Source organism: Elaeis guineensis, chromosome 14, assembly GCF_000442705.2.
Source record: "Elaeis guineensis isolate ETL-2024a chromosome 14, EG11, whole genome shotgun sequence".
In the NCBI taxonomy this organism is placed as follows: Eukaryota; Viridiplantae; Streptophyta; class Magnoliopsida; order Arecales; family Arecaceae; genus Elaeis; species Elaeis guineensis.
The window spans coordinates 57,776,004-57,799,012 of NC_026006.2; the positions used below are offsets into that span (position 1 = coordinate 57,776,004).

At 39.1% G+C, this 23,009-nt stretch overlaps 2 protein-coding genes across 2 annotated transcripts; one reads left to right on the top strand and one right to left on the bottom strand.

The window, feature by feature from the left end:
* Positions 1-10,816: 10,816 nt before the first annotated feature.
* Positions 10,817-11,857, bottom strand: LOC140853640 (UPF0496 protein 1-like). The gene has a single exon (XM_073248286.1). It carries the CDS (start codon positions 11,855-11,857, stop codon positions 10,817-10,819), a length of 1,041 nt encoding a protein of 346 aa, XP_073104387.1.
* A 6,163-nt stretch (positions 11,858-18,020) lies between these two features.
* On the top strand, positions 18,021-19,622 carry LOC140853730 (stress-related protein-like). The gene is made up of 3 exons (XM_073248611.1): positions 18,021-18,204; positions 18,338-18,565; positions 18,909-19,622. Exons 1-3 carry the CDS (start codon positions 18,172-18,174, stop codon positions 19,377-19,379), a joined length of 732 nt encoding a protein of 243 aa, XP_073104712.1. The 5' UTR covers positions 18,021-18,171; the 3' UTR covers positions 19,380-19,622.
* The last annotated feature ends 3,387 nt before the right edge of the window (positions 19,623-23,009 follow it).

The following is a 23,009-nucleotide window of genomic DNA, read 5'->3' on the forward strand; positions in this document are numbered from 1 at the left end:
TCTACCGACATATGGTTGGTTAATCTACTCAATATACCATAACCGTCACAAACGGTTATCAACTACGTGTCACGGCTATTAAGAGGAATTAACGCCCCTACTAATTTCATATTATGGTTCAATAATTTAGCACCATAAAAAGTGGGACTATGTGTTCGATGGTTACATCAGAATCATCTATAAAAAAGAAGTAAGTGAGCAGTACTGGTAAACCATCTCAGGGTCAGAACTCTGCTACTTTCTACATTCAAAAATTACTGTTCATCAACTTCTTTCTCTGACTTAAGCATCGGAGGATTTTCATCGGACACCAATCAGGTCTGTGTGGACGCTTTCTTGCAGGTGCTCGTTACCGACGACAGGCGATGGAGAGTTGGCCGCAACAGATTGGCATATCAGGTAGGGAGAAAAATCATATACACCATGACGAAGATCAGAGCCCAACACTCCACTACAACCGGAGCAGTGAGGTACTCTTCCCATTGGAAAGAGGTTCCTCTCCCTCCTCCAATAACAAAGTCTAGTTCCTCACGTTCCGTGATCACCACGGATGTCCAGATCGCTACGCTTGTGCAGCAAATGAATGTTCTCACGGAGGTAGTCAAAAGCCTCCAACAATAGCAAGCCAAGCAGCAGCCGTCGGCGGAGCAATTGGTGGCACAGTCGGTGCCGTCCAGGCACAGCTGCTGTCATCTGCGGCGATCACGTTCTCCTTCTCTGGAGCGACCATCTCGGCTCTGCCATCGAGACGAACAGCGGCATTCTCGATACTCTCGTCGTGCTATCCATCACTCACGGCGTTCCTCTTCTTCCCATCTCGACTGCATTAGGAAGGAAAAATGACCGCGAACACCTTCTGCTTCTCCTTCAAGCTCGTCGGGGGGTTCTATTTTCAAAGCTTTTCAGGAACAGCGGTTCGATGATTACGAACATAAATTTTTAAAAAATCAACCACCGACTCGTCCAGCTTCAGGTGGAAGATCGGAAGTCCTCCAATGACTACGACTTTCGCATCGTCCAGCCTCTCTCTCGACACATCTTGGACGAGCCGATCCCATCTTGGTTCAAGATACCACAAGTGGAGCTATATGATGGCTCCACCGACCCGATCGACCACCTTGAGAGTTACAAGACTCTCATGATGATTCAGGGGACGACCGACGTCCTCTTGTGCATCGACATCTCGGTGACTCTTCAGAAAGCTGCTCGAGCTTGGTACTCTGGGCTTCAGTCGAAAAGTATATACTCCTTCGAACAACTCGAACACTCTTTCGTGGCTCACTTGAGCACCAGTCGAAGATCGCCATAAATCTCTAATAGTCTCTTCTCGATCAAGCAGGGAGAGACTAAGACACTTCGAGATTTTATGGTCTATTTTAATGCGGCCATGCTTGAGGTCAAGGATCTCAATGATGACATGGTCATATCGACCATAAAAAGAGATCTGAGGGGATCTTGATTCACATATTCTTTGGACAAGACTCTCCTTCAGACTTATGCTGAACTTCTGGAGCATGCATACAAGTAGATACGTGCGGACGAAGGAGCTTCTGACCGATGCCAGACAAAAGGCAAAGGTTAGAAGAAGAAGAAACAGAAGAAGGGAGGAGCTCCGATCGATTCAAATCGATCGCCATCCAATAAGCGAGCTTCGCCCCGACGATGGAGTTCAAGATCGAATTACGACAGGTATGACTCCTACACTCCTCTTTCTACTCTCCATGCACAGATCCTCATGAAGATCGAAGGAGCAGAATACCTACGACACCCTCTATCGATGAAAGCATCATCAAGGAACCATGATCGGAGGAAGTATTGTCATTTCCATCGTGAACATGGTCATGATATCGAACAATGCATCCAACTCAGGGACGAGATAGAAGTCCTGATTCGACGAGACTACCTCAAAAAATATCAGAGAGATCTGCCAACTTAACCTCCTGTCGATCAACGACCTTAGCCGACTGCAGCAGTGATCAACATGATCTCCGGACGACAGGACTGGGGGGCAACTTTCGAAGAAGAGTCGGCGAAACAGCGACGACTCAACAATGTAATAATTTTTTCAGAAGAGGATATTTTGAGAATTCAGACTCCCCATGATGATGCTGTTGTTGTCTTGACAACAATAGCAAATTATGATATAAAAAGAATCCTTGTGGATAATAAAAGTTCAACTGATGTTCTGTTTTATTCGACTTTCTCTCGAATGCGACTATCGATTAACTGATTCAGAAGAGTCTCGACGTCATTAATCAGCTTCACAGGAGATGCTGTCACAATGGAAGGAGAAATCTCCCTCCCCTTAATCGCTGGAATCAAACCACAACAGAGCACCGTCTTCATAACGTTCATGGTAGTTCGAGTACCTTCAGCTTATAATGCCATACTCGGATGATCTGGACTCAACGCTCTGAAAGCAGTGGTTTCGACATACTATTTATTAGTCCGATTTCGAACGAAAAATGAAGTCGGAGAGATGCATGGAGATCAGCAACTTGTCCGACGCTGCTTATTATCTCCATCCAAAATAATAAGCCTAAAGACTCTCTGTCTGTCGATAAATTAGACCAAAGAGAGAATCAGGAAAGGGATGAACCAGCTGAACAACTAGTTTCTATACCGCTGAAAGAAGATCCCGAAAAAATGGTCCAAATTGGATCACAACTGCCCGACTTAGAGCGGCAACAATTAATAAAATTACTCAGAGCCAATGCCAACATTTTTGCTTGGTCGGCCACCGACATGTTCGAAATTCTTTCAGAAGAAATAACTCACCGACTTAACATTAATCCGAACGTTAAGCCAGTGAGACAAAAAAAATGACCTTTTGCTCCTGAAAGACAAAAGGTCATTGATGAAGAAGTCGACAAGCTCCTCGCAGCAGGCTTCATCAGAGAAGCTACATATCTTGATTGGCTCGCCAATGTGGTAATGGTGAGAAAAGCCAATAGAAAGTGGAGAATCTGCATCGACTATATGGATTTGAATGAGTCTTATCCGAAGGACAGCTTCCCATTACCAAAGATTGATCAACTGGTTGATGTGACTTCAGATCATCGACTTCTGAGTTTCATGGATGTCTTCATTGGATATAATCAAATCCGGATGGTACCAAAAAATGAGGAGCATACAGCTTTTGTAACTGACAAAGGCATGTACTGCTACAAAGTAATGCCTTTCGATTTAAAAAATGCCAGAGCTACTTATCAACGGCTCATCAATAAGATCTTCAAGGTCCTGATTGGATGAAATATGGAGGTGTACGTGGACAACATGCTGGTGAAGAGTCTCCAAACTTCAGATTATGTTCGGGATCTGGAGGAAGCCTTTGGCATGCTTTGACGACATCAGATGAAGTTAAATTCGGTCAAGTGTGCATTTGGGGTAACCTCCTAGAAATTTCTCAAATTTTTTGTTTCACAATGAGGAATCGAGGCTAATCTCGAAAAGATAAAGGCCATCATCAACATGAAATACCCAAGTTCAAAAAAAAAGATACAGCAACTCAACGGAAGGATCACTGCACTCAATCGATTCATTTCTTGATCGATCGAGAGATGCTTGTCATTCTTCAAAACTTTACGGCAGACAAAGGACTTCTTATGGTCGAATGAATACCAACAGTCCTTCAAAGACGTGAAAAAATATTTGGATTTTCACCTTTGCTTACAAAATCGAAGGTCGGAGAGACATTGTATCTCTCCTTGGTGACTTCAACAGAAGTGATTAGTTTGGTACTCGTCCAGGAGGATGAAAATCGAATCCATCGATCGATTTACTATACCAGTAAAGTATTTCACAATATCAAAGTCCGATACTCAAGCGCGGAGAAAATGATCTACGCACTAATCATATCGACACAACAACTTCATCTGTACTTCTAAGTATATTCAATTATGGTCTTGACAGATTAGTCATTGAAGGCGATCTTACATCGACCTAATACGTCAGGTCAGATGACGAAGTGGGTAGTGAAGCTTGACGAGTTCGACATACAATATCACCCACAACCGTCCATGAAGGTGCAAGTTCTGGCTGACTTCATTGCAGAATGTACAATATCCGACAATAAGCCAGAAGATACAGATGATAATACGAAAAAGCACGTTACGATTCTCGAACCCGACCTAAGATCGATCTGGGTGCTGCACATCGATGGAGCATCTAATGCACAAAGTAGTGGAGTCGGCCTTATACTCATAAATTTCGAAGGGGTAGTCACTGAATACGTCCTTCGGTTCAACTTTAAAGCCTCAAATAATCAAGCCGAATATAAAGCATTCTTAGCCAGCTTGAAGATAGCCAAAGAGCTTGAGATCGACAGTTTGAAGGTCTTTACCGACTCACAACTGATTGCTGGACAGGTCAAGGGTGGATTTGAAGTCCGAGATCCCACTATAATGAAGTACCTTCAGAAAGTGAAAGATATTACAGCGAGCTTAAAATATTTCGAGATCTTTCATATTTTCAGAATCGAAAATGCTCAGACCGACATACTTTCACGATTGGCTACTACCGCTTTCAACTCATTGGGTCGGACATTCGTTGAATGCCTCGAACAGTCGAGTATCGACAAAGTCGAGGAAGTATTGCAGCTCACTGACGAACTAAGCGGATGGATCCGATCATCCAATACTTGATCGATGAGATTCTTCAAGCAAATCCTGTAGAAGCTAAACGATTTCGATGGACGGCCTTTCAATATGTAATAATGAATGGTCATTTGTACAAAAGGTCATTCTCACTTCCCTTGCTAAAGTGTTTGGGACCTATAAATGCCGACTATGCACTTAGAGAAGTACATGAAGGAATTTATGAAAATTACTTGGAAAAAAAATCTCTAGCTTATAAAGTCCTGCGATAAAGATACTATTAGTCCACCATGAAGAAAGATGCAGCTGAATTTGTCAGGAGGTATGAACCATGTCAAAGGTATGCAAATATACAACATCAACCAGCTAGTTAGCTGACATCGATTATAGCACCATAGCCCTTCGTACAATGAAGAATCGACGTACTTGATCTTTTTCCCCCGGTATCTGGTCAGAGAAAATTTATAGTGATTGCTATTGACTACTTCACCAAAGGGTAGAAGTCAAACCTCTGGTCTGAATCACTGAAAATAAAATGGAAGACTTCATTCAGAAATCCATCATTTACAGATTCAGTTTACCGCACACAATCATCACCGACAATGATCGATAATTCGACAATCAAAATTTTAAAGAGTTCTGTGTGAAGTTTCATATCACACACAAACTCACATTAGTCAGCCATCTACAGTCAAATGGAGAGGTAGAGGTAACCAACCGAACAATCTTGCACGGACTCAAGATCTGACTGAATGAACTCAAAGGCTTCTGAATGGAAGAATTATATCCAATCTTATGGGCATATCGAATAACTCTTCGCATATCGACTGGAGAATCCCCCTTTAATTTGGCTATGGAACAGAAGCAATGATCCTGCTCGAGATCGGAATGCCATCAACCAGGGTGGAACAATACAGTGAGTCGAGCAATTTCGAATATCGGAGAGCCGACTTATATCTCCTTCCAAAACTCCGACAGCAAGTTCAAGTTTGGATGGCTGCATATCGGCAAAGAATAGTCCAGTATTATAATACAAGAGTCAAGCCGAAGGTCTTCCGACCAGGAGATTTGATTTTAAGAAAAGTAGAAATCTCAAAATCTTTAGATCAAGAAAAACTATCTCCGAATTGGGAAAGACCTTACAGAATATCTGAAACTCTTAGACCGAACGCATATCGACTAGAAATCCTTGAAGGATCGGTAATTTTTCGAACATGGAATGCCGACAATCTGAAGATGTATCACCCATAAAGTTGTTGATATATACATTATTTGGAATACAATACAGAAATTGCAGAATCACAAATCTTGGTCAAGTTCTGTCAATGATCGACTGTACTTCGACATGGAGTTTATTTCAGCTTTCACTGTAAAAGTCAGATAATCAACTACTTTGGTGTCGACTACATTTCGATTCTCTTGTAAAAACCGACATACCGACTGTAATCTCAAACCGACATCAAATATACAGGCTTTCACTGCAAAAGCCGTAGTGCCGATTATTTCTCGATTTTCAATGTCGGCTTTTCACTATAAAAGCTGACTACAGTCGAAAGACTAATATACCGACTTAGTTCTAATTAAGCGGAATGAAATGCCAAAATGATCAAGGTCGGATTGAAATTATACCGACATGACTACGGCCAGTTGAAGGATATTCGGCTTGCCACCGATTATCAAATGATCTGACGTACAAACCCGACCAAGCATCGAGTACAGGATATTCAACTTACCATCGTCATCCTAACTTCTATAAAGTACGTCAAAGACTACACGACTAACGGATATTCTATAAGTTCTACCGAATGATCGAATCATCGATTAATGTTCGGTGGCTACTTTACATTGCAGACATTGCAGACTTAATATTTCAGACAAGCAGTTCAAACTTAGAAGAAAATACTTTCATTCATTGTCAAAAAAAAGTTACAAAATTGGACCGAAGTTTGATTACAGGTATCTGATTATACAAAAAGAAAAGTAAAATATACCGACTAAGCTTCGTCACCATTTCTATTCCTTAGCTCTGGTATAGTGTCAGCAATTTGAACAACTTCAGGCACAGTCGGTGCTTCATCTCGAGTCGGCACGGCTTCTTCCTCAGTAACCCTATCTTCTGATTTTGGAGGGATGATGCTGCTCAAGTCGAGATTCGGGTATAATTTTTCGACCGCATCTCGACCGTCTTCATATCCGACGCAATACGATGCGAAGCTACCTTCGAAGATCTTTTTCTTGAATTCTTTCGAACTCTGAAAATCCTCGATTGTCCGACTCAATACCTCTCTTGCCGACTCCGCTTCCGCCTTTGCCAAATCAGCATCGGCTCGAGCAGAGGATGACTCTTCTTCGACCAGTGCCAACCTTTTCAGGCTGGTCTGATGACGTCCACGTTTGGCTTCAAGTTCTTCGATGCATCCGTCTCACTCCCATCGAAGCTGGTGGATAGAATACTTTTTGCTCTTGACTTGCGACTCAAGAGCCGAAATAGCCTCGCAAACTGACTTAAGTTCGACCCCCAAGGATGTTAAGTCATCAGTTAGTCGGAAAACTTCCTTCTAAAGCTTGGCTTTTTGCTCCGCTGTCGACTTAAGTTGTTCGAGTGTGGCCACTTTCTTAGCGTCGATGGCTGCCATCTTATTCATCCACGACCTATGAAAATCACCGACCTTCGCATAGCCGGCTTCCAGGTCGAACATGTCGTGGATCAACTACAGATAGAAGATAAGTCGGGTTAAAAAGAAAAAAGAAAAGAAACTTACCCCGATTATCATCGAGTAAAAGAACGAAAACATCTCGGCCACCGTCCGTTTCTTTTGGTGCTCTCAATCAACCGGAAGAAGAGCGGCTTGGCACAGTCACTTGGCCAATGTCAGATTGACCAGGGTCAATTCATCATCTGGCACTTGAAGGTCGAAGTGAACCGTGTGGCCCTCCGACGCTGCATCTTTCGCCGAAGTCATCTGAGCTTTCCTCCGGTCCCTTGTCAACAACCCCATGTTTGAAAGCGAGGGAAAGCTTGAACTCGACTGTGCCCCAGCTGAAGGAGCAACTGGCGCAGTCGCAGATTGTTCAGGTTCTCCTGCCTCGATCCGAACTTCCTTAGTTGATGGAACTATCGATAGTGCATCGACAGTTTTTCTTACCGCCCTTTCTTCGGACGACGCAGCAGGGAGCACTATCGGGGCCGACAGTGCCAGGACCAGCTCAGGAATCGATGCAGATGGAGCATCAGGTTCCTCAGTCGACGTTGAAGCGACAACTGGAGCTGGTGCCGCTTGAACTTGCATCGAAGTTTGATGCCTCTTCGGTGGTCAAGAAGGTCCAGCCTCGGACGCTGTCCTCTTTCTGACAGCGTGCTGATGAATGTCGATACTCGACACTCGTATCCTCGACTGTATGGCAGTAATTACAACAGAAGTCAGTATAACTCAACAAATAAAAGAAAAGGGAAGTCCGAAATAACCAATCGACTATACTATACCTAGACGGTCGACCGAACAAAGGCCGACGTCATAAAGAGCCTGTTCGATCACAAGCTCTTTCTGCATCGGGATCGCTATGTTTTTCAGTCGATGGAAGTCCTCCCGATCGCTGATCGCTACTCGGCTGTTGTCGTTGGGACCGGTTCGTGGATCGACCCAATGGGAAGAAAAACCTCAAGGAAGGATAGAAGAATTGAAGAAGAATTGGTTATTTCATCCATAAATGGACTATGGAAGATCAGTAATAAAGGAAAGATCTTTTCAGAGATTGAAGAACCACCACCCATGGGCCTTCGGATAAGGTTGGAGGATGAAAAAAGTTCGAAAAAAAGAAGGATGAGGTTCAATCGGTAGCAACCGACACAACAAGGCAAAACTAATTATCAGCTGGATCGAGTTTGGTGCCAGTTGAGCCGGACAAAGTCCGTAGTAATCCAAAATATTCTAGATAAATTTTAGAATCAAAAATCGAAGACCCGCCCGAAGATCTTCGACATAGAAGGCCACCTGGTCCGAAGGAGGGGTATTCACTTGACCATCGACCCCAAAGGCGAAAAGCTAAAACTGCTCCAGGATACAATATGTTCCCGGAGCCGCTCGACATTCGGTTCCAAAAGTGAAGAAACTTCTACCTCCGGATTCGACTGGGATTCGTCAGTCGGATTCTCCGACCGACTGTCCCGAGAAGGAGAAGCCCTAGCCATAAGAGACAAGACTCTAAAGAAGGCGGAGATTCTAAAGGAAAAGAGAATCATGAAAAGACAGGAACTTGACCTGAAAAAGATGGGAATAACAACCTCAAATACTAGGATGACTGTCCGACAGAGTTTCAGTACCAAGAAAGACAAAATGAAAAGTAAAAGTTTGGTTGAAAGCGATCCTATATATATAGGATCACTCAACGATCGAGATGAAGGCGATCAAATCGAAGATTTATCAGATAATGACACATGGCAACATCTGGACCGACCATTGATCGGACGGTTCAACGCACCTGCCCCAGATCGAGCCACATCACCCTAATCTACGTGAACAGATCCGACCCAATAATATTCGGATACGTGGCACAAATCTACTTATCAGAATCATATCGTCCGATGCCGAATCAACTTTTCAAAATGATGTCTGACACTGACAACTGATACCGAATCTTCTGATCAGTGTGACAGTTTAAAGACGATCGTAGCCACCAAAATGACAAAGCAGCCAATCATCTATATCTCGGAGAAAATGACCTCAAAATCGAGGTTCAATGTGACAGAAATAACTCCCTTTGTCCAATGTGACGAATCATGTGACAATATACATGTCGGTTCACCTTGGATTTGAGAGTGTGGGGCAATTGTTGGAGTAAACCGATCGATCTCCGATTTTGGTCACCACGACTTCGACTGCGCATCGGCTGAACATGCGATTCTGACTCTTCATCGATCGACTGAGCGAACCGTACCGACTTACTGTCAGCTGACCGACTAATGATTCAACTACTATCGATCGACAGCGAACGACTTAGATCGTCGGCACAATAGAATTACTAGCCGACAGTCGCTCATAGATTCTACTGACATATAGTCAGTTCTATCGATATATGGCTGGCTAATTTGCTCAACATATCATAATTGTCACAAACGGTTATCAACTACGTGTCACAGCTATTAAGGAGAATTAACGCCCCACTAATTTCATATTTATGGTCTGATAATTTAGTGCCACAAAAAACAGGATCACGTGCTCGACGGTTATACCAGAATCATCTATCAAAAGGGGGTAAGTGAGCAGTACTGGTAAGCCATCTCGGGGTCAGAACTCTGCTACTTTCTATATTCAAAAACTACTGTTCACCAACTTCTTTCTCTGACTTAAGTATTGGAGGGTCTCCGCGGGACACCAATCCGGTCTGTATGGATGCTGTCTTGCAGGTGTTCATTACCGACGACAGACGATGGAGAGTTGACCGTAATAATTTTTTATTAATTAAATTTTAAAAATTAATAACTAATAATATGTAAATGAACTCTGAAATCTCGTCAACTTCCAACTATTCAAGTTTAAGTGCATCGCTATGGAAACTGAGAAAAATCACTTAAAAAAGGTTACCCGGTTTTCGTGAAAAAAGTGAATGGTGTTTGCGGGGATTTATCATAAGAACAAAAATGCCGAGTACATATGGTGCATCCATGCACATGGCCACACAACGCCTGACTAGTCTCTTCATGCAAGGGCTCCTAAGGCAGTACGCTTCAGTTCTTTAGTTTATCAGGGTTTTATCATTAATGTTGGAAGGATGCAAAAATAACAAATTATGGAGAAATCACGAGTTAAAGAATACCATTCCTTAGAACTATGGTGTTCAGATCTAATGATTTGTTAGCCACAAATGAAAAAGTAAACTCATCAGCACTTGGTTGCACAATCATTGATATTCTAAGATTCTCTGAATCTTTAGTCAGCAATAGTACAAACCTATAAAGTCTTAAACACACAGAAAATGAAAATTAATATGCATGCGTGCGTGCGTGTGTGTGTGTGTGTGTGAAAGAGGGAGGGTGAGAGAGAGCGAGCTAGGGTTCTTCTAACTATGTTCTGCACTTCTCGTATTAGCATCAAGGGAAAAAAAACGCCTTCTCTAAATTTACAATATTGACATCCGACGTGTAAACAAAATTCAAAACTGAAACCTAAGAGAACGTATATATATCATGCTTTCTTGGTACAAGCATGCATCTTGATCAAGAACTAGATGTCCTTCATTATCATCTTCAAGAACTCGGTTGCTGCCTTCCTAATCTTATCACTACACGAATCCAAATTCTCCTTCAAACCATCAATACCTTTCTCAACCTCTCTTGCCATAATATGCCCACTTAATATCCCTATCCTCACCGCCATCTCCTCCTCCTCCCCGCCGATCACAAAGTCCACGCGGTCCAACATTGCATCGATGTCAATCTTTAACTTCTCGAAAGTCAACCTTACGTTCTCCAATTCATGCACCGCAAGCTCACGCATTTTTCGCATCGCCGCTACAACATCCTTCTCCTCCTGCAACAAGCCCTCCCACCGGTTCCAAACCGAGCTAAAATGCGGCTCGACAACCTTCATGGCAGTGGCGGACGCCGTGGCTGCTGCGATCGCGGGTGTGGCCGGAGACACCGCCAACGCGAGTATCACCGAGCAGGCCAAGACCGCCACGATTTCTGCCATGTAGGCCACATCCCAAACCTTCCTCCGTTTCTTGAGCGATCTCAGCCTCTTCTTGAGCTCGTGATCCCTTTGACGCAGCTTGGCCAGTTGCGGCAGCCGCGCGCCAGCCTCCCCTATCTCGCCGAGGTTTAGCCTTGCAAATGGGTCGCCCAACGCCCTCGACTCCTTCAACTTGTCCACAGCCTCCGAGTACTTGTTGCTGCTCTTCTTCTTCTTCTTCTTTTTGTCATTCCTTCTTTCGGCTTTCTCCTTCTCGAAGTCCTCGAGAGCCCTGCGGATAGTAGATAAAATGTGTTGGGGCCTGTCGAGACAGCCCTTGACATCGGTGAGAGACCTCAGTGTCTTGATGGTATGGTCGAGGTGGTCATTTATAAAGAAGAGGAGGGCAGGGTTCTTGGAGATTTCCTCCTTGAGCTCGGGTGTACCGACGAGGCTAGGCTCGTCGAGAATGAGAGCAGGTGGTGCCCAGGAAGGGAGGCCAAGGGATCGGAGCTCCGCTACAAGCAGGTCGGTCTCCCCACGTCGAACTGCTCTCGAGCTTACGACGTCGGGCTTGCTCGACTTGCAACCCATTAGAGACGATCGTACAAAAATCACTTTAGAAGCACTGGGATATCAAGAGAAACCCAGTTTAACAAAGCCTATCTGCATCATTTTTCTGGGTAAAAACTCTACAGCCTCCTTGCAATTATATATAGTTTTTTTTTTTTTTTCAATTTGATAGGATGACTACTCTATTACATCACCATATAAACCGACTGTAACAAGGTATATAGAAGCAGTACATACAATAAGAGAAGAAAGCAGCCAAACAAAAAAAATGAGAAGTCAAGCAAGTTAAGCAATAAGACATCAAAATAAGAAAACAAAAGTGTAATGAGCTGTAGGTAGACCAGAGCCCCGGGCAAGTATTATGGTAAAAGATAGCCTGTGAGAGCGGCGAGCTCGACGGGCGGCTTTATATAGCGTTTTTGGTTGGTTGGTGGAAGGGAAGCAACGGTTACATTTCCTATTGGGGTGGGATCGGTTGATGATGCATGCAGCAGAGATGGCTCGCGCGACACTTGATGTTTCGACACGTGTGCAGAGCAAGGTCGTGTATACAACTACCGGACACGCGTCGAGCAGTAAGCAACCATTTAAGGAGGAAGGAAGAAATATTTATAGCAACGGTGCTGTTCTTTATGGGCCGGCCCATTAGATCCCGGATATATTTTCCCTTACAATTACTAAGAAAAGTATGGATGGTTTCCATAGGAGTTGCTTCCTTCGTTTACCAACCTTCTTTTCGGAGAAAATTAACATTTGCATGCAAGTACGTCGAAGATTACGAGATTCTTAGGTGACGTAGGCTTGTCAATTGGCAGCGGAAGGTGGACTGAAAAATGGCAGGAGAATTTCTGGATGGAATTCGGCACAGCGTGATATATATATTACCTGGAGCTGATGGCAGAGCTGACGGAAGGAGCACGACCAGAAATCCAGTAGGGGGGAAAAGCCCTGGAAAGTTGGCTTAGGAGTGTACGGATGGTTTCAGCGGTAAGATCCAGCCTTTAATTAAATTTTGACAAAGACCTAATTAACACCAACACAAAAGTGAAAAGAGAGTTGATCTAATCTTTTGTTGAGTGATTATATCTTAAGACTAGACCTAAATTAAGCTTATTTAAGTCTTGTTTGATACGGCATTTGAGCCGAGTTTAGGTCACAATTTCAAACCTTAGACCCGATGAGAGTCATTTTTGTTCTTGTGTGCAAGTCGACGAATAAGGACCACGATCTATGTGTGTGAGTGGTTGTGTGCTAGTCATGCCTTTTTTTTGTAAAAAAAATTAATTCAAATCTCCTTGTAATAGTCAAATGGTACTTGCATATGAAGGGATGGTATTTGGTTGACCATACATTTATGTTGGCAAGTTTCACCTCCATACCAACTGGTTTAACGGTTTCTAAACCTAACTCTTTAGTTTTTGCTTTTACAAGGATTTTTCTTTTTTCGAACATAAAAAACATACTGAATGCTACACATTTAGGGCTGTTTGGATGATTTTTTCCTAGATATAAGTATGAGATAGGTAATATACATTTACTAATTAAATTCCCGATATACATATTTTCAATATACTTTTACTAAATTCCCGATATACCTATTTCTATTGATAAAAAATTGTTGAGAAACCTCTAAATACATATCATTTTGCATGCAAAAAAAAAAATATATATATATATATATATATATATATTTATTTATTTATTTATTTATTTATATATATATTTGAGTATTTTTTATGAAAGATTAATCCACTTTGAATGCCCTAATATATAAGATGCACTTGTAGAGTGTAGGATGAGCTTCCACCAACTATTCTAAGTGGCTATTATGATACCGTAGTGATTTCTACTTTTATCTATGATTCTAAACTTTCATTGTCATCACTATAAGAAAATAAGTTATTAGCTATGAAAAATTTTTATCGCTAATAAGTCAAATTTATCGTTAATTATAATTAGCGATGAAAATTTTGTCGTCAAAATTTTATCGCAAAAAATACCGTCGTTAATAATATTTTACGATGAAAATTTTTTCATCGTCAATAAAAATAATTTGCGATGAAATATTTTCATCGTAAAAAACTAAAAATGAAAAAACTTATTCGTAAAATGAGTTTTCGATGGGAGTTGATGGGACGCAGGGTATAAGCGATACAAATTTTTGTTGCTACTAATCAATTTTCATCATAAATAATTCGAACAAAAAATATTTATAATAAAAAAATAATTTTTGTCGCTAATAATTTTCATCAAAATAAAATTCTTGCTGAAAAAATTCAGCCCCGAAAAAATATATTTGATGACAAAATTTTTTTCCATCACTAATAATTAATAAAAAATAATTTTTTATTTAAAAAAAATTCTCCTAACCAAGACTTGTTTCTCGTATTATTTTCTTCCATTCATTTTTCATTCATCTCTTAGCCACAGTAATGCAATAATATATGTATATATGTTTGTGTGCGTGTGTGTGTATATAGCTGATGTAGTAAATATATCAACTTTTCAGAATATTTTAGTAATGAAATGAATGAACTATGGTAAGAACAAAAACTTGCAACAACTCTGCTTCTTCTCATCGACAGTCAGCTCGATGAAGCATGGGTGATGCAGTGCAAGCATCCACTCCTCAAGGGCCTATACCACCACCTATTATAGAGGATCCGTAACGATTGAACGATCTGATTCGATAGGTCCAAACATTGACCAACACCGTCTAGCATTTATAGTAAACCACAAAGCAATGACAACCGCTGCAACATGCTCTTCAAACTGTGCCCTCTCCGTGTAGCCAGCAAAATTGCTTCCAGAGAATCTTTCTCGAAGTACGTATCATTCTGTCCTGATCGATCGACAATCAGCATCCTATCAGGGTCCAGGCATGAAGAATAATGCCAACATTTTTCGATCTCTTTCAATGAAGATTCTACCTTGGGCTACTCTCCATGCCTCACAAAATCTTGTCGGGATGAGGACCTCGAGCAAAAGATCCGAAAGATCGAATGTCATCTAGGCGAGATTCAAATGGGCAGTCAAAAGAATGACGACATCCTCGGCTTCAATTTCCAACCATTTTTTTCTTGATCAATCCTCCAAAAATTAATTTTGGATTGGTTCAAGATGCCACAGATAGAGCCTTATAAAGATTGAAAATCAGGAATATCTAAATATCCACATACTTTTTTTGTACACATATTATTTTTTAAAAATTATTTAATATTTATTTTTATAAATATAAAAAAATTTACTATAATATATCTAAACATCCTTCAATAGAAAAATTTTCATCGCTAATATTTGAAAAAAAATAAAAAAATTTAAAAATTAATAAATTACAGATTATTAGCGGTGAAAATTTTTCGTTGTAAATAGTGGATTATTTACAACGAATATATATTTTTCATCATAAATAATTTATAATTTTTAAATTTTTATTTTTTTTATTTTTTCTCATTTATTAGCGATAAATTTTTTTTATCATAAATAATAGAGTATTTACAACGAAAATTGAGTTTTTGTCACCAATATTCGATTATTGATGACGTTAAATTTTTATCATAAATAATTTATAATTTTTAAATTTTTAAATTTTTTTATTTTTTTTCATATATTAGCGACGAAAATATTATCTCATAAATACTAGAGTATTTGTGACAGAAAATTATGTTTCATTGTGAATATACAAGTATTTGTGACGTAATATTTTTATCTTAAATAATCTATAATTTTTAAATTTTTAAAATTTTTTATTTTTTTGCACATATTAGCAACAAAAAATTTTTATCATAAATAAAATATTTTGTGATGAATATTTAGTTTTCATCGCTAATAATCATTATTTATGACGTAATATTTTATCGTAAATAATCTATAATTTTTAAATTTTTAAAATTTTTTATTTTCTTTCAAATATTAGCGATAAAAATTTTTCATCGTAAATACTTGAGTATTAGCGACAGAAAATAATTTTTCATCATGAATATTTTGGTATTTATGACATAATATTTTCATCATAAATAATCTGTAATTTTTAAATTTTTAACTTTTTTTATTTTTTCACATATTAGCGATGAAAATTTTTCGTCATAAATAAAATATATTTGCAACGAAAATTTAAGTTTCATCGTCAATACTCCATTATTTACGATATTATATTTTCATCGCAAATAATCTATAATTTTTAATTTTTAAAATTTTTTATTTTCTTTAAAATATTAGCGATGAAAATTTTTTATCGTAAATACTTGAGTATTTATGACAGAAAATAACTTTTCATCATGAATATTTCAATATTTATGATGTAATATTTTCATCGTAAATAATCTGTAATTTTTGAATCTTTAAAATTTTTTATTTTTTTTACATATTAGCGACGATAAACTTTCGTTGTAAATAATAGGTATTTGTGATAAAAATTTAGGTTTCATCGCCAATACTCTATTATTTACGACGTAATATTTTCATCATAAATAATATTTAATTATTAAATTTTTAAAATTTTTTATTTTTTTTCAAATATTAGTGACGAAAGTTTTTCGTCGTAAATAACATATATTTGTGACGAAAATTTAATTTTTGTTGCAAATACTTTCATTATTTACGATGAAATTATTTTCGTCTCTAAAATTTGAAAATTTAAAATTAAAATAAATATTTTATTATTTGTGATGATTAATTTCATCTAAATAATATGTATTTACGATAAAATTTTATTTTCGATGCAAATATGAAGATATTTATGATGGAAAATTATTTTCATCGTAAATAAATAATTATTAGCGATGAATTTTATTTTCATCGTAAATATCTTTATTTGTGATGAAATATATTTTCATCGTAAATAAATTCATCGTAAAAAATAGTATTTTTTGTAGTGCATAAATCAAAAACTAACTGTACTATGATGGTGATATGATAAATTACTGCTTGAAATTTTCATGATTAAGTCATACTAATCCCCAAGTAATCCTTTTTTCAGGCATCATGCATGAGGCTCTCATCGATGGCTTGGAGGTTAATGGTGGGAGGGTTTTTGTTTCCTCTAATTGACAACTTTCCACATAATTACTCTACGTGGACGTTAGATATCCTATTACCTAGTTTCCTTTGGCATATTGCACAATTGCAGGTATACAAGGATCAATTTTATATGCATTTACTTTTTGTTTTCGCTTGGATAAGAAATATTATTTAATCAATAATCGAGATACTCCTACACATGAAGAATCTATTTTCATAGTTTTAACCCATGATTATGGATGTAATGTAATGATCATGTATATGTTTCACTCGATATATATCTATCATAGACGAATCTTGTAAAATCTATTTTCTATCTAGACCCACTTATTTGCTTATCATCCGAGAGAAACAAATAAATTTTATCCTTTTCATTTTTCACAGAAAGAAAAATTTTGCATCATTGCATCTAATACTAAATTCTTGACAAATATGACAATCATGATAATATGGGTCATTACAACAAATTAATGAGATATGCGGTAGACAAACTTTCACTTTCTTGGTTCCTTCATTCCTCAATCCCTTCCGTAGTATAAATAAAGCCATCAATCCCTTCCGTAGCGTAACATAATGTAACATAAAATTTTGAATTTGACTTGACGGAGTCGACACTTTATATGTCTTGATCATGCAAATGGGTCGTGTCTGGTCTAGATTCGAGACTATCATTTGGACCTGGACCACATTTTATCGTTGAACCTGACCGTTGGCTGAGTCTGTAGACTGCCGCGTAAACGTGCCCCCGTAATTGGAATCTTTTTTTTTTTTAAAGTAATTCGTGTAAAAGAGTACCCTCAAGGAGAAATATCCTGAAGCCGGCACGTAATTTCCGTCGTAGCCCACGGTTTTGCTTCCGGGAGTTTTCCGAAGACTAACGGGGGGCCGCCATGGCGCTTCGATCGACAATGACGTGACATCTTATCCTCAACACGTGTCTTATCGCTCCAACACGAGCCTATCGAGATCCTTCGAGCGGACTCTGATTCGGTCCCCAGCTCCTGGGCCCACACATACTTTGAGGCTGGAACTATGCCACGTCAGAAGGTCCCAAAAATAAGTCACTACCGGAGACTAGGCTCGCAAAAAAAACTTGTCACTTCAGCCGTCCGATGGAACGTAGATCGAACGGTCATGAGAGGGCGTTGTCTATAAGAAGAGGGCCTCCCGTTCGAATTTGTTTCCAACCTATCATTTTAGGGGGGGGTTCTGTTGAGAACGTGAGATTCGCGGCTCCAGCTCTTGCTTCTCTCTCTCTACCTGGGATTTGGAGCAAGGGTTCTTTGATCGTTCCGGATCGGTTGAATCGCTCGAAGATGGCCGAATCCATCCACAAATCCGATGAAATCGTAAGGAGTTCTTCCCTGATCTCTCAAGTTCTTTTGTAATTTTAGTGGGTCTGGCTTGATTTCTTGGAAGAAATCGAGCTTCGGATCGCCTTGGAGATGGCCCAAGGTTAGGATGGTTGGTTTTGTGATGCAGAGCCAGGAGGGGGGAGGGCCGAAGCTCAAGTACCTCGATTTCGTGCACGTGGCGGCGATCCAGGCGGTGGTGTGCTTGGCGAGCGTCTACGACTTCGCCAAGGAGAACTCTGGCCCGCTGAAGCCCGGCGTCCAGACCGTTGAGGGCACCGTCAAGACCGTCATCGGCCCCGTCTACGATAAGTTCCACGATGTCCCCCTCGAGTTCCTCAAGTTCGTCGATCGTAAGGTCAGTAAATTTCCCAGTCCCTCCTTCCCGCTCCTTGCTAGAGTTTTCTATGTCAGTTTCTTTTTGATTCCTCTTCTGAGCCGCCCGGGAGGTTCCCGTCGGCGGCGATGGCCCGCCGTCTCGGATCCCAGCGGCGCATGTTAGCGTTCCTGGATCCCGGGTGGCGCACGATACTGCGACGAGGTTCTCCGTTATATCACGGCGTTCGGTTGCTCCTTGTTCGAAGGGCGGCGGACTTTGAAAGCTTTATCGTCCCGCTTGAAGCCCGGCGCGCGTTAAATGAATCGATGCCATACGGCGCTCCATGGAGAGGTAATTGTCTGGTCTTGTTGTCGCGTGACAGGTGGGGGACTCGGTGCGGGAGCTGGAGCGGCACGTGCCGTCGTGCGTGAAGTCGGCGTCAGCCCAGGCGTACACGGCGGCCCAGAAGGCCCCCGAGGTGGCGCGGTCCGTCGCCGGCGAGGTCCAACGTTCGGGGATGGTGGCGACGGTGGCCGGGAAGGTGAGGGCGGCGTGCAAGCGGTACGAGCCGGTGGCCAGTGAGCTGTACAAGAAGTACGAGCCGGTGGCGGAGAAGTACGCTGTGGCGGCGTGGCGGTCACTGAACCGTCTCCCGCTGTTCCCCCGGGTGGCGCAGATCGCGATCCCCTGGGCGGCGTACTGGTCGGAGAAGTACAATCGGGCGGTGGGGTGCGCAGCGGAGCGGGGATACGCGGTGGCGCGGTGCATGCCGCTCGTCCCCACGGAGAGGATCGCCAAGGTGTTCGGGAACGAGTCGCCGGGGTCGCCGGTGGCTGCCGCAGCGGCGGAGTGAGGCTTGACGGTGGTGCATGGGAATGCGGACTCGATAACGATGGCAACCTTTGAAGACGTTTGATGTGAAAACTATAAAAAGCTATGGGGTCCGGGTACGATGGATGGGCTTCCTTGTAAAGCGTTTTTAATGTTTTAGCTTATCTGAGCGTTATTGTGCAGGCTCAAAGCTGATCGTGGTTTAATAATAGTTGTGGAAACTTATTAGCAGTTGATATTATATAAACTATCAAATTTTGTATAATATTGTGGCCGAATTGATTCTGGGAAGAAGTAGTTAATTAAAGAGATAATGTTGGAAATGATTGGGCAAGTGGATGAGCCTTTCTGAAGGTTGGAAATGAAGTCTTGGAAAAGGACATATTCCTAGAAAAGATTCTAGATAGGATTAGAAGAGAGACCCTAGAATCACCTGTCGCATCTAAAGAATGGCATCTATTCGGATGGGATGGCACCATTTGTTTATATCTGTATTGATTTTGTGATGAGTCTTGCATTAATTAGAGGACAACTAGAGTTGCATGAGTGAAATAGACTGTTATGATCCTTTTGGTTGACGGAAAATAGAGGGGAAGGGAGGGAGAAAAAAATATATTTTTTTAAAAAATAAAAAAAATATTTTTTATTTAATTAAAATTTAAAAAAAGATAGGATGAAAAAAATTATTTTTATAAAAAATTATTTTTTATATTTTATGAGAAGTAAAAATTTATAGAAAAAATAAATTTTGATACTTTTCGTGACATGAGAAGTGATAGTTTTTTTGTTCTTTCTTAAAATATTTTTTTAAGATATATAATTAAAATTTAGTAAAATATCAATAAGTAATTAGAATGAAATACTGAATAGTAATATAATTTTATATTAATATTATCTTAATATTCATATAAATATAATATAAATATTTATTATATTTTAATATTATTTTAATATTTTTATTAATATAATATTTTTATTAATGTTAATATAATATTTATACTAATATAATATTATATTTATATATATTAATAAATTTATTATATTAAAATATTCATATTATGTTAATATAATATTAATATATTAGTATTATATTAATACAATAAATTATTATGGTCTAATATTATATTATAATATATTATTATTATATTTATATTAATATAAATATAATATTAATATTTATATAAAATTTATGAGTAAAAATATATAATTTTATATCTATTAAAGATATAATAGATATTTTATACAGTTTTTTAAAAAAAATAAATATTTATATAAAAATAAATTATTTTATAATAAATCATTTTTTTTTATCAATCAAATATATCAAAACTTTATTTTTTTAAAAAAAAATTAAAAAAAAAAATTTTGCGAACCAAACGAATCCTTGGACGTTAATCCTGAGTTCTATACAATGAAAGGATTGGAAGCTGCAAATGACCGAAGCAGTAAGTGACAAAGGCTTCGGGCTAAAGTGGGGGCTTCCTTATAACGATGGACCGTTTGGAGAGGGAGACAGCTTCAAGTGGTGGGACAGGGATGCTCTTGCACGATCAACAACATTTGGTGCGTTCTAAAGCATTTGATGATTGCAATACCCCTATTCTATTGCAGGCGTATCTGGTGTAGGATTAGGAATTTGAACTCTGCTAAAAATCTTTTGTCATATCTGGCTGGTAGGACCGAAATCTTTGGTCAAAAGAACGAATGAAAAGAAAAATCTATGTTAATGATTCACATTTCAAGGTAGAACTATTGGTAGTCTTAGCTACTCGATCTAGTTGCCGGAGCAAATATATTATACCCATTGTACCAATTAAGCAATATGATAAAAAGGATTTTTTTGATATAAATTAAAGAGGTTTTTGAAAGAAAAGAAAAGAAAAAGGACAACATTATTGAGGTTATACTTAAATAAATGATTACCGCATTGCCTCTCACAAAGGACAAACTAGCTGGGAACTTGTGAATAGAGTATCCGAACTAAGCATCTAAAGTGCCCTCTTCCATTCAGATGCGGTTTTTCATGGCTCGTTGGGTTCGCTGAAATTTTTTTTTTTACTTTTTAAAAAATTATTTATTAAAAATATAATTTTAATATATTTAATTGATCATATGAAAATAATTTATTATAAAATAATTTATATTTCATTGAGCATTTATTTTCTTTAAAAAAATTATATAGAATAACTATTACATCTTTAATAGATACAAAATTATAATTTTTGCTCTTAAATTTTATATAAATAATAATATTATATTTATATTAATATAAATATAATATAAATATATTATAATATAACAATAGATCATAATAATTTATTATATTAACATAATACTAATATTATATTAATATATCATTAAAATTTTAATATAATAAATTTATTACTATATATATATATAATATAATATTAATATAAATATAAATATATTAATATAAATATTATACTAAAATTAATAAAAATATTACATTAGTTTAAATATTAAAAATATAAAAATATAATATTTATATTAATATAATATAATATTAATATATTAGACTGTTGCTTCTCCTCGAAGTCTATCGGAGTGTCGATGCAGGTCTCAAGGACGATCTACAGCGACAGTCGGATGTTGATCCGGAGCATCGGGAATGTACAAAAAAAAAATCTATATATGCCGGAGAGAGAGTGGGAGATGGAGGGTTCTCCAGTGGGGGAACCTCTGATGCTTAAGTTAGAGAGGGTTCGAAGAAGAGAGAGAACAAAAGAGAAAGATGGAATCAGAGTCTGAAATTTTTTTCTTTTTCTCCTTCCTTTTTATAAGAAGGAATCTAACAGGTTGTTAGAGCCTGTCAGAGCTAGAGAGGAGGCCATCATGGGGCCAAGATAGTGATGTTAGTAAGTTATTGCAATGTCGGTCGTCTACGTTCGGAGTGTAGTGGACCGCTATAACAGAATATTGACATGGCAGATTCTGCATGCCAGAAAAGTCTCGTAGCATTTAAACTGGAGGATGGTGCACGGTAGACTAGGGTGGAATAGAATGAGACCGGTAGGTGTTCAACGATGTCGACCTAGCCGAGGTTCCGATCTCTTATATGTCATCAGCTAATGGCCAATGTCCATGATTGGTGGGGGATCGATGCTTGGGATCGCAATCTAGATCGATGATGAATCATGAGTGATCGGGTCATGATGCCAAGTGTCTACCATGTCATCAAGAGATGGATATCTCATCTGTCAGATGAATTACGGCTCAACACTTACCTCTCACTTTTCTGTCCGAAGAATTTATGCTCGAAAATAGACTGTGGCCTAAGGTCAAGTGTCGAAGCGAGTTTTCTTGCCATCGTGATGATGAGTTGACGGAGCCAAGGATATTGATCGTCGCTTCGGACCCATCCCGATGCGAAGGCAGTTTGATGATGATTTAAGTCAATGACAACTTATTTCAGACTGTCACCAAAGAGAGACTTCGGATGGAATTAGTTGCAGTAAGATACTCTTGGGCCCGACCACTGTGGGAGTAGTTGTAGTTGGACCCTGACTGCCAGTCTGCCAGTTGCCGTCCTGCAATTGTTGGGAGTCATGGTGAAAACGTTGGCATGCTGTCTATTTCCAAAAGGAGGTGAAAACATCTCGTCTGCCATAAATGTTAGTACAGGATTTGAGGC

What these genes read in the sequence shown, in the direction of transcription:
- LOC140853640 (XM_073248286.1), bottom strand. Translation starts at nt 11,857, where the DNA reads ATGGGTTGCAAGTCGAGCAAGCCCGACGTCGTAAGCTCGAGAGCAGTT.
- LOC140853730 (XM_073248611.1), top strand. Translation starts at nt 18,172, where the DNA reads ATGGCCGAATCCATCCACAAATCCGATGAAATC. An exon ending in TCCACAAATCCGATGAAATC is followed by an intron (nt 18,205 to 18,337) that starts GTAAGGAGTTCT and finishes TTTGTGATGCAG; the next exon opens with AGCCAGGAGGGGGGAGGGCC. An exon ending in TCAAGTTCGTCGATCGTAAG is followed by an intron (nt 18,566 to 18,908) that starts GTCAGTAAATTT and finishes GTCGCGTGACAG; the next exon opens with GTGGGGGACTCGGTGCGGGA.